Source organism: Hyla sarda, chromosome 4, assembly GCF_029499605.1.
Source record: "Hyla sarda isolate aHylSar1 chromosome 4, aHylSar1.hap1, whole genome shotgun sequence".
Lineage (NCBI taxonomy): Eukaryota > Metazoa > Chordata > Amphibia > Anura > Hylidae > Hyla > Hyla sarda.
Genome location: NC_079192.1, coordinates 216,178,269 through 216,191,311, shown reverse-complemented (window position 1 = coordinate 216,191,311; position 13,043 = coordinate 216,178,269). Strand labels below are relative to the sequence as shown.

At 39.5% G+C, this 13,043-nt stretch overlaps 1 protein-coding gene across 6 annotated transcripts in view; it reads left to right on the top strand.

Moving 5' to 3' along the window:
- RELN (reelin) overlaps positions 1-13,043 on the top strand; it is a 1,155,521-nt gene that overhangs the window by 950,348 nt on the left and 192,130 nt on the right. For all 6 annotated transcript variants that reach the window (XM_056573506.1, XM_056573505.1, XM_056573507.1 and 3 more), the window contains one exon: positions 5,937-6,094. In XM_056573506.1, coding sequence (XP_056429481.1) covers positions 5,937-6,094 — 158 coding nt within the window. The remainder of the gene's footprint in view (positions 1-5,936; positions 6,095-13,043) is intronic.

Sequence of the window (13,043 nt, the reverse complement as noted above, 5' to 3'; positions counted from 1 at the left end):
GGAGGCACACTGGTTGCGAAACAAGGAGTTAGATAACAAACTGGTGTTTCACAACCAGTGTGCCTTCAGCTGTTGCACAAACTACAAATCTCAGCATGCAGTTACAGCAGAAGGGCATGCTGGGACTTGTAGTTATGCACCAGCTAGAGGCATACTGCTACAACTCCCAGCATGCCCTTTGGCTGTCCGTGCATGCTGGGGGTTGTAGTTATCTAAAAGCTGAAGGCAACAGCTGGAGGCACTGAGGTAGGAAACGGACAATGTTTCCCAACTAGTGTGCCTCCAAAGGCTGTCTGGGCATGCTGGAAGTTGCACTTTTGAAACTCCCAGAGGCTGCCAATGAAGATGCCGCCCTGCTGCTGCAAACTGACCGCCAGGACGCATCACCTCCGGGACCGCCTGGAGGACGCCGCTTGTGCCGGGACCGCATGGTCGGGTAAGTGACGCCGGGGGACGGGTAAGGGACACTTAGAAGAGCGGTGTGTGTCCCGATCCCCGTGATCGGGACACACACCGCTCTGCTAAGTATTCTCATAGCGAAACGCTGCTATCAGCTAGTCAGATTTGACTAGCTGATAGCAGCGATCGCTGGGGGGTGGGGGATGAAACCCCCCGTGGTCGCATGGTAAGATGGCTGGCTATCAGTGATAGCCACCATCTTACCGGGCGCTGCGGGATGCCGCGAGTAGCGGCAAAAATGTTCATGACGTACCTGAATGTCATGGGTTGGGAACACCTTGCCACTCATGACGTACAGGTATGTCATAGGTCGGGAAGGGGTTAAAGTCAATGGGTAGGAAGATTAGCAGTAGAAAATCTGAAGCAAAATATGCACATGTGAACGTACCCTAAAAAACTGTTTTTGTTTTGTTTTTAAACAGTTTGTCCATTTTCCATAGACTCGCGTAGTACACATTGTCACATAAAAAATACAGAGGTTTTTGACCCTATTTAACGGCCATAGTTTTTATGCAAATTTACGATGTGTTAACACAGCCTTAAATGTAAACCAAAATTTATATATGCTTACAAGCATGTCTGTGGAACTATTACTCTGAATTTATTGTAAAAAGCATTGTAAGAGGGCTGCTGTATTCAGCTAACAGTGCTAAAGTTATACACACCACATAGGCAGTCCCTATTCAGTACTTAAAGGGGGAGATTTATCAAAACCTATGCAGAGGAAAACTTGCCCAGTTGCCCATAGCAACCAATCAGATTGCTTCTTTCATTTTTCACAGGCCTTCATAAAAATGAAAGAAGCGATCTGATTGGTTGCTATGGGCAACTGGGCAAGTTTTCCTCTGCACAGGTTTTGATAAATCTCCTCCTTAGTGTATATTTTTCCTATCCGCCTTAGGCTTCCATCACAAACAGCAGTGTTTCTTTTTAAACTGCCACTGCAGTTGTTATACCAAAACTATCATAAAATGAATAGTAAAATATGTCTGTATTTTGCTCATAGTATTTTTCCTGACTAAGCCAATGCAGTTTTTGAACCAACGTCAGAAGTGGATCCACCAGAAAGGAGAAGTATAAGACCTTCCTTTATATTTACCTTTCCTTTTGAATACACTTCTGGCTTTGGCTCAGTTTTCCAAAAAATGCCCCTGCATTGGAACCTAGCCTAAAAAAAAAAGATTTATACTTCCCCTTCGTGTCGGTTCTACTTCTGGCTTTGGCTCAAAAACTGCAGTGGCAGCCTTAAAGAGGACTATGTGAACTTGTATATATTGCAATCCAATACACCGCCATAATATTTTTTGTGCATTTTAAGGATCCGTTTCATAGGGATAAGTTAAAGCTATCAAAGCTTTGTTAAAATCAGAAAACACAATGCTAACATGAACACAACTGTAGTGCAAATTAGTTTATAGGATCCAAGAAGATATTTGTACATTCTTTTAATAGTTTATCTACAAGCCATACATATGATACATATTGAAAGATTCCTTTCTATCAAGTCTGATTAATATAGTTACATATAGTTGCATAGTAGGTAATAAGGTTGAAAAAAGACCAGAGTCCATCAAGTTCAACCCATATTCCTATTGTGTCCCTACTATGTTGATCCAGAGTAAGGCAAAAAAATAAACAATTTTGAGGCGGATGCCAGTTGCCCCATATTAGGGGTAAAAAAATTCCTTCTTAACTTCAAATCCCCGGATCAACTTTCTGTCCCTGTAAATCTAGTATCCATACTCTATAATGTCATTACTCATCAGAAATGAGTCCAGGCCCCTTTTGAACTCTTCAGTGAGTTCACCATGACCACTTCCTCTAACAGAGAATTCCATAGAACCCCTGGCTGTGCTGGTGTAGAAACCTTCTTCCCTCTAGACATAGAGGATGCCCCTTTGTTATAGATTCACTCCTGGGAATAAATAAATAGTGGGAGAGATCTCAGTACTGACCACTAATATATTTATACATAGTTATTAGCTTACTCCTTTTTTTCTAAAATAAATAACCCTAATTTTGACCATATCTGGGTACTGTAGTCCCCCTATTCCCTCTTTACATTGGTTGGCTGTTTTTGAACTCTCCAGCACCACTATATATTTGTTGTACACAGGTGCCCTCTACTGTACACATTATTCCATGTGTAGTCTGACTAGTGATTTTTACAGTGGTAGAATAATTTCCTTGTCTAGGCCATCCATGCCCCTTTTTGATATTATTTGGTTTGGCAGAAGCTGCCTGACACTGGTTACTAAAGTTAATTTTACTGTTAACTAAAACCCCTAGTCCTTTTCAATGTCCATAGTCCCAAGTGTTTTCCCATTCCATACATCTTTCCAGCTTGGATTTTTCTACCCCATGTGCATAACCTTATGTTTATATGTGTTGAGCTTATCTGCCACTTCTTAGCCCAAGTCTCCAGCCTATCCAGAGCCATTTGTAACAGTGCTGTGCCCTCTATTGTGTTAACCACTTTTCAGAGCTTAGTATCATCTGCAAAGATTGATACTTTACTATATAATCCCTCTACAAGGTCAGTTATAAATATATATTTTTTTAAAAAGGACCCAACACTGACCCCTGTGGTACCCCACTAGTAACAGTCATCCAATCAGAGTATGTACCATTTTTAACCACCCTCTGTTTCCTATCCCTGAGCCTGTTTCTGTCTGACTTAAACACATTTTACCCCAGCCCAAGCATTCTTATCTTATGCATCAACCTTTTATGTGGCACCGTATCAAATGCTTTGAAAAAATCAAGATATACGACAGATATCGACTCACTATGGTCCAGTCTTGAGCTCACCTCTTTATGAAAAGCTGATCAGGTTATTTTGACAGGAATGCTCCATCATAAACCCATGCTGATATGGAGACATACATTTATTTTCATTGAGATACTTCAAAAAAAGCATCTCTTAGAAAACCCTCAAACAGTTTACCAACAACAGAGGTTAAACTAACAGGTCTATAATTCTCGGGTTCACTTTTTGGCCCTTTTTAAAATATTAGCACGACATTTGATATGGAAGTAGATTTGCTGGGAGTAGATTTTCTATATGAGTAGAACTTCATATCTTTAATTAATCCACTATATTTAGGCCACTTTCACATGGCAGTATTTTGCATCACTTTTTGTACACCAAAACAAGGAGTAGGACCAATACAGAGCAAAATTATAAAAAATTGCATTGCTTAATTTTTTTAAGACCCAGGCATATAAGTTACATTTTTTTCTTCACTTTAACATGTCATTGTTTCTGGTCCCAGAGTTAAAACAGTTTTGGTTTGTGTTAGGACAGTAAATACAGGTGAGCAATCCCCTAAATATATTGGGACATTTTTAAAATGAAGTATAATCTTGCTGGCAGAATAATTTATTATTTATTTATTTTTTGTCTGGCAATAATCACTTCTGGGAGTTCAGACTTGTTGTCCTTTCCCAAAAACTCTGTACTTGGACTGACATATCTCCAGATGGCAAGTAAGCCCTGCACAGCAAGGACATTCTGTTTAAATCCCCTCGCTTTCTACTGGAAAGTGGAGCCAGTGATTGACTGGCATATGCAATTCATCTCAGCTTGCCATAATTTTCACCACTCCTCAGCAGCTTGTTTGCAGAGTCATATGCTGAAAGTCACAGCAGACATAAAGAAGTAATGAATGTGGCATAGAGACAGTTCATGTTGATGGGACTAAATAAATAAATGAGATGAAATGAAAAAAAATTATGCTTAGGACTTCCACACATACTCATTCTATTAGGACATTTTACAGTTTAAAAGAGGATTAGGAATGAAAGTTTATCATGTACTCACAATTAATAAAAGATGTGTGACACCTGACATGGTTATGAATAACATCTCTTACATAATCAGTCTTCTTTTTTGACTGGGAAATTGCCTCTTGTTGTTTTCTGTATGTGATCTGGTATGCAATTCATATACACATGAAGGTAAGGTACAGTTATGTTGTGCTGTAAATGACAAGCAGAGGCTTAGCAAATAGATTCATAAATGAAAATTATGTGAAAGCATTCTCTCTATATGTAATAATAATAAAAAGAAAATGTTCGTGACACAAGAAAAAGGGCTGTGTATATTAACTAAACTAACTTTGTATGATGAGGGTTGTTGTATCACATGGCTGGAGTGTTGCAACCATTTATCACACTTCCCACAAACCCCTTATTCAAAGAAGCTGTAATCCATACACAAGGCCCCAGGAAATGAAACCTCTAAAGCCTGGGTTTAAAGAGAACAGCTCCGGTGCAATCGGCCAAATGGTTGCATGTCAAATTAAATACATCAACAAATGTGAACCCAGCCCCATAACACACATTATTATGTTAAAAATACATTATTTTCTATTCCTGTTTTAGGTGTGAAATATATCATTAAAGTATTTGGCATTTATTTTTTTCTGTAATTTGTCATTGCATTGTTAGGTCACTGTTGCCCATTTGGTGGCCTAAAGCCACATATGGATCGCAGACCCCTACGTGTGGCTACCCAGCTGGTTTTAGCTATTGCTATTTTGTCTTAGTGGCAAAAAGATGTCAGTGTTATGATAACTTGGCACTAACATAAACCATATCACTGGCAGTTAACTTTATGATAAGAGCCATATGACTCAGTAATATCTTTAATAGACTTTTTAATGCCCAGTGGGGCTCAATACCATCTGTCTTGTTTGGAAGTGGCTAACCAGTTAAAGAAAGGTTGGGGGCTTCTGCATTAAGTAAAGGCAATTGTTAGTATCCAACTATATAAATGTTTTTTTTAAGGTATGTAAACAGTGTTGCTTTTGAAAGGGAATTATTTAGTTTAATACTATTGCATAATATATCATATTTGTTGTGATTATAAATAACTGCATACCCATGTTTACAAGGCAATCTATAAATCAACAACAATATGGATCGGATTACAGTTATTCATAGTAGCAGAGAACGTGAAGAAAATTAAGTTGAAATAATCCTAGACTGTTGCTGATTTACTTAAGATGAACATCATGCTTTGTGTCTGCCGGAGGCATGAATCAAGTACTATATGCTGGTATTATGCTGTTAGTCTGCTACTATACCAATAAAATATCATTTGTTTCTTCATTTATTAACCAACATTGCAGTATTTATTGCTTGTTTTTATGAGTGTTTTGTGTAATACATAGCTGCAAGTTTCATGTATTTTTCAGACTTTAAGTAAGGAGACATCAGTTAGTAATTTCATGCTATTCAAGAACCTCTGTTAATCAGATGTAAGATTATTGACCTAAATTACAAGTCTGGTTATGGGTGATGAAGCCAAAAGATAACTAATAAATGAAGTTTCCTTTCAATTTTCATGTAATATTATTTCAGTGTAGAGAATCCATAGCTTCTGTAGATCCATAACTCAACAGTTTAGTATGTTTATGGCACATTGCTCATTCAAATATAAAGTAATGCACACATTTTTCTTCTAATTTTAGTAAAACCAGATTCCGATGGATACAAGAGACTGGCTCATCAAAAAATGCCCCAGCTTTTGGTCTGGATGGAGTTTATATATCTGAACCTTGTCCGAATTATTGTAATGGTCACGGAGACTGTATTTCTGGAGTTTGTTTTTGTGATCGTGGATACACAGGTAAAAAAGTGTCTGCATATCAAATCAAAAATAATTATATGTACAATATACCTAACTGTAATAAAACAGTAATGACTCCTCCTATTTTATATATGTAGAAAAGCATTAGCTTGATAATCACTTTCCTCATAAACTCAAATCAAGAGAGAAGTTTCAAAGTTTCCAAAGATGTGGACTCTAGCATCTTTCCATCATTATTCTTTATTTTGCCAAGGGAAATCCCCTATTAGGGTACATTCACACAATTGTAACTTGCAGCAGGTTACCCACTGCAGGAAATCATTTGCAAGTTACACTACCATTTACTTCAATGGGTCTTACGAAAGTACACAATAGTGGCAGATTTGCAAATTGCCGGCGGACCTGTTGAAGTGAATGGTAGTGTATTCCCCAGCGGATTTCCTGCAATGGGTAACCAACTGCAAGTTAAGATTGTGTGGACATACTCAAATTTTGATTACTACCGATTGTTACATTATAGAATGTTAAAGCTTAATTTTTTTCAATAGCATTCAGGACCAGAATCAGCATATAGCAAGGCCAGGAAATAGGGCCCACAGCTGTCTACATATTCATATTCTGTAACTTGTGATAGAATAGATAGAACAAAAATGGTGGGGTCCAGCTCACAAAAATAAAGATTAAAACCAATGTATAAATCTCTTTCTATAAGCTCCATTAAACAGGTTACAAACAAACTGGATAAGCTTCTGCAAGAGGGAGTCAGCCTGGGCCTAATTAGTGAGAAACAAAAAGAATATATGTTGCCCTCATCACACAAATGTGGAATTTTCCATTGCTTCCCAAAAACTCATAAAAATATTTCCCTCCACCTCTCTGCCCTATAGTGGTGGGCATCGATTTGTCATCGAGAGAGAGATGGCGCATGGCTTGATCATCTCTTGCAACCCCTTGTGACCCGGACCCTGGGGTTCATACAAGACACCAAAACCCTCCTACAAGCCACTGAGAAAATGTCTTGGAAAAAACAAAACAGATGGATGTCATGCGACGTAGTCGCGTTGTACACATCTATACCCCATGATAAAGCTATAGATACAGTCAAATACCATATGATTAAATATAGCAACTATTCATCTGATTTTCTACAATGTATTCTTGATGTATAATTTTTTGTGTTAACACATAATTTTTTCTTGTTCAATGGTACATTTTTCCTCCAAAAAGTTGGATGTCCGATGGGGGCCAAATTTTCTCCATCTTTGGCTCATTTGTACATGGTCCACTGGGAGGAGGTCTACCTCTATGCGGCTGTCAATCCCCACCACTCCTAGGTGGGGTGGTACGGCGGTTATATTGACGACCTCCTCCTAGTGTGGACCGGGTCACAGGAACAAGCAGCCCAGTTTTTCCAATGCATTAACAATAATAACTTTAATCTCCAGTTCACCTATAATCTGGAACATGATACTATACATTTTTTTAGATGTCACCTTAATTGGAGATTACAACAATAACACTATTATTACCAAAATGTACCGTAAGCCAACATCAGGAAATACCATCCTTCACTCCAAAAGTTATCATTCTAGTCATACTGTAAAGAACTTGCCAGTAGGCAAATATGTGAGGGCGAAAAGAGCTTATTCATCTGTAGAAATATATGAATCCACTGTACACAACATCAACACACGCCTACAAGCACGTGGATATCAGCCAACTATGTTACATAGAGCCAAAGCCATCACGGACAGAAAGACGAGAACAGATTACTTATGTAACAAATCTTCCAAACAAAAGATTAAATTACCCTTGAAGGATTCTCAAAGAATGATTACTTTTTCTACACCATATTCGGTAGACTTTAAAAGGGTACTCCACTGGAAAACATTTTTTTTAAATCAACTGGTGCCAGAAAGTTAAACAGATTTGTAAATGACTTCTATAAATAAATCTTAATCCTTCCAGTACTTATCAGCTGCTGTTATGATCCACGGTAAGTTGTTCTCTTTTTGAATTTTCTTTCTGTCTGACCACAGTGCTCTCTGCTGACACATCTGTCCATTTTAGGAACTGTCCAGAACAGGAGACGTTTGCTATGGGGATTTGCTCCTACTCTGGACAGTTCCTGACATGGACAGTAGTATCAGCAGAGAGCACTGTGGTCGGACAGATAGGAAATTCAAAAAGAAAAGAACTTCCTGTAGATCATAACAGCGGCTGATAAGTACTGGAAGGATTAAGATTTTTTAAAAGAAGCAATTTACAAATCTGTTTAACTTTCTGGCAACAGTTTGATTAAAAAAAAGTTTTCCAGTGGAGTACCTCTTTAACAACATCAGAAATGTGATACTAAAACATCTTCCAATTCTCCATCAGGATTTAACTCTTTCCAGAATTTCGGAAGATGGAGTCAGAGTGGTTGCTAGAAGAGCGCAGTCACTTAGAGACAGATTATCACCCATCACAGGGTAGGAACACTTGGATGTCCACTATCGGATGCTACAAGTGTAACCAACCAGCAAATTCATGTCTACTGCAAAACAATTTCACACTTACCGTATCAAAAGTCTGATAAACTGCAACACTGATCACGTCATATATCTAGCCACCTGCAGAGACTGTTCGTGCAATATGTAGGATGAGCAACCTGAAAACTAAAGCTTAGAGTAGCGGAACATATGAGACACACCCTGCCCTCCATCCTGTATTACGATCACTGGGATAAAAAAAGTCCAACAATCCCATTGGGGAGGGGATTGGGCCCATCTTGTATTTACACAGGAGAAATTCTGGATGTTGTCTCCAGACTACCATGTGCCAAGCGGCTTAATTATTGTAATGACCTCATGTATATCTACTAGTCTATCAGTATAATGATTTCTATAACCTAAGTGTGTACCGTAATGCACAGTAACTACCATGTACGATTAAGTCTTAGGTTTTAATTATAATTGTGTCATCCTTAAAATCTTTAGTTTATGTCTATTGCGGTTTCTGTCTATTTAAATTGCTCTGTTTATATGTTGAAACATGTGGTCTCCCTTAGCAACCACTGTTCATCACGTAACACATGGTGCACTGTCGTTGCTAGGTAAGACGGCATTTGGCATATCAGTGCTAGCCATGTCGATCCTTATATATGAATATATTTTTCCTTATTTACCAGTATGTTTTCACTGCTCATAATGTACTTTTCGGTCCAAAATTTTACTGACCGATCGACATGACATCATGTTGCAGCTATTTATTTGTATATTTCTTCAGATGTAGTGATGGTGAGATTCTTACATTGTGTCACATTTTGGCCAATTTGCAAATGTCGGGCAGTGAGTTATTAATGACTACCACGGTTCCCTTGTTCCCTCGTCTGCAGGGTCTGGTTCCACACCAGATATTACTATATCCACACCAGATATTACTATATCCACTGCCCGACACCTCTCCGATACTCACGATTTTATGTTATTTTGCCATGGCTAAGAACTCGTTTGAAGTTCAAAAAGCGTCAGTGTTTTTTTTTTTTTTAGTTTTTTTTTATGCACCTTTAGGTTTTTTGTTGCTTTTGTTCATGTTTTAATACCAAAGTTATGTTTTAATCTTTATTTTTGTGATCTGGACCCCACCATTTTTGTTCTATCTACCTCCTGAGTAGTTTATTTTGCACTGTGGCCCTCCTGACACATCTCTGTCTGTCTAAAGTTCAAGATCTGCTTTATGAGCGGCAGAAACATGAACAGTGAGTTATAGACTGAACTGCATCCAAAAAGAGAACTTTCTCTTACTAAATTTCCTAAGTCTAGGCTTCCACTTGTTTTTTATTCTTCTACCTGAAAAACACCTGAAAAACTTGCAGCGTTTTTGCATTTTTTTATACTTTTTGGCATTTTTTTTTGTGTGAAAATGCCAACTTTTTTTTACCCTGTGGCATTTTTCAACTGTATTCAGCATTCCACTCCGTGGATTGGATGCAGAGCGCCATGCCCACAGAGTGTAAGAAGGTAAGTAGTTATGCACAGAGGTGCATAGCCCAGATTCTGCATGCACTTTATGGGTGCTCCCCAGGGGCACTAATATTTAGTTTTTTTCTTTTCTCATTTTAAATCTATGAATGCAGAGGGCGATTACAATTCGGTGGACTTTTTTCAGTAAATTGGTTAACAAGGGCCATGGGAGAGTGTTTTTTTTTAATTATTATTATAAAAAGTTCCCCCTATTTTTATTATCAACCAGATCCCAAACATGTAGCAGCCTGACATTACCAGGACCATTCTTCATCGGCCCTCCTGGCCCTAAACAACGGCAGCCTGTAACTGCCTAGGCCCAGGATCAACATTTTTGACACTCTGAGCCTGTTGGTATCGGCTATCCCCTGTACTCCTGTGGATAATAATTGGGGAGTTAGTGCTAGTTGTTTTTGGGGCTAACCTTAGTAGTAGGCACAGTCTATAAGACTGCTCCACTACTAAGCCTGTAAAGTAATTTTAAAAAACACAAATTCAACATATTTTGAAAAAAAAAACACTTTCCCACAGCCCTCAGTAACCATTTTATTGAAGAAAAAAAAACAGAGACACTGTTCATCGGTGTAGTCAACCAAACCTGAAGAAGCCTTCTGCATTCATGGATCTGAAACAAAAAAAAAAAAAGGAAAATACAAAAAATTGGTCTGGGGAGAGCACCCATAAAGTGCATAAAGGGTCTGATCATATTTCACATTTTTAACATGCCTTTTTCAAACAAATCTATAAAAATGCACAGCATCGCAACTTAACTCTTTCCTTGCTGGGTGGCATAGAACTTCCAGCCCAGCAAGGAGATACAGTAAACAGGAAATATACAATGTATACCTCCTACCCAGTGTGAGCTGTACCCTGGGCTGTATAGCCGCTGGCAAAGCTCAGCCCCAATAGGTGCAGGGGCTCCCAACAGTATAGCAATGTAGAAAAGATGGATGGCACTCACCAGAATCCAGTGCAAAAACAGGGATTACTTTTAATGTAGTTGAGGTACAAAAATACATGTGCAGGGGAATGAGGATGCCAGAGACATCAGTTGTTACAGCTGATTTGTATACAGGGTACACTGGTCTGATGAAGTATACCTAGTATAGGAAACCTATAACTACTGATGTCCTCGTTCCTTTCACCTATATGTATTTTTTTTTACCACAGCTACATCAAAGTAATCCCTGTTTTGCACTGGATTCTGTTGAGTGCCATTCACCTTTTCTACATTGCTGTTATGAAGTTGGCGTTTTGTGCTTCTCTGTACGATTGAGCATCCCAAATACATAGACTTATTGTGTTACATGAGCTGCATTGCTGTTGTAAGCCCAAACCTCTCTTGATTGCATGGGATTTCTGCTGTGCCGCATACATCTGTGTCTGTTTTCCGCTCCAATCAGGATAGTGACTGGAGTCCGGGCTCCGGTACAGTGGTATATACGACTGTATACTGTACTGCCAGCAGAGTTAAGTAGTGATGTTATGCATTATTACTTACCTCCATAGATGTTGCCACTGGTGTTTTTGGATGCAAAAATGTCAAAATAAATGGCAATATCGAATTAGAATGGAATTTTGCCCTCCCATAGACTTCTAGGTCTGGTTTTTTTTTTGTAAAAAAAATAAAAATAAAAAATCAGGAAACTGCTAGATATCCCCCCCAAAAAACTAAAAGCAGGGGCAAAATGCAAAGTGGGTTTGGGGTTCCATAATTCCTATTGACTTCCTGCTATCATCTGGCCGCTGTGATTTTGGCATGAAAATAGTATTATTTTTTATTGATATACTGGCATCTGTCTATAAATTTCTATATAGACAGGGCATTACATTTAAAAGAAAAGAAGATGAAGTAAAAGCCACATAATGGGACCGAAAAACATTTAAGAATAAAGTTTGTTAAAATGATTAGGGTTATATTATCTATATTAAAAGATTTCATAATTATAGAATAATTTTTTTTTCTCTATCGGCTCCATTGGGGGACACAGACTCTGGGTATATGCTGCTGTCTCTAGGAGGTTGACACTATGGTAACCAAAAGTCGGCTCCTCCCAGCAGGATATACCCGCCTCCAGGCCACTGAGCAATTTAGTTTTTGCTTAGTGTCTTAAGGAGGTGGACATGGTCTGGTTTTCTCCAGACCAAGTCTCATATTTTTTATTTTATTAGGTTTAGGGAATGTGTTAGTTCTTCATTCTTTTTTATTTCTTTTTTCAGGTGGGGACTCAGGAACGCAATTTTCACTGTTTCCCCATTGCAAGAGGTGGCAGGCATCTTGGATGTACTGTTAACCCCCTCTCGCCAACGGTCAGCGCTTGGGGTTGTACCTCATGGGTCCGGGTCCCCCTACCTCCCTGTTCGCCTCGCTATGAGCTTGGCTTGCCGCAGGTGAAAATGCTGACTGAAGACTACAGTCTGAAGACTTCTTTAGGTAAGTTCTTCAGCATAGGTGAGTATCTTTTCCTCCCTAGGTCTTGCCTTTGTTTTTTGGCCCTATCCTACAGAAGCTGGGACTGGCCGGGGGATACTTATTCCCTGCAGTATTTTTATTATATGGGGGGGGCAGTGGAGCTATGGGGCAGTGTTTGTCTGTACGGGCACTTTATTAGAAGCGTGTGTTTTACTGTACACGCCACAGGCTTCTCCCTGCGGGCGGCTTGCGCCTTTTTTACTTTCACTTTCGGCAGTCGCGGCTGCCGACGGCACTTCGCCCGCTCTGTTCCCGGGCGCACAGGACTCACTACAGGCGGCATGTGCGGGGGTTCGGAGCGGGCGCCATTACAGAGGAGTCCCGCTGTATATCTTCAACGGCCCGGCGGACGTTAGCTCCGCCCACCTGGCCGCATAAGCGCCTCAGCAGCGCGAAAAGGGCCACCAATCAGCGCTGTGCGCGCGTTGGGGCCGTGCAGGGGCCAATCACAGAGCTCCTTGCCCTGACCCAGCCTCTTCCTCCTATTATGGGGAGAAAAAAAGAGAGACCA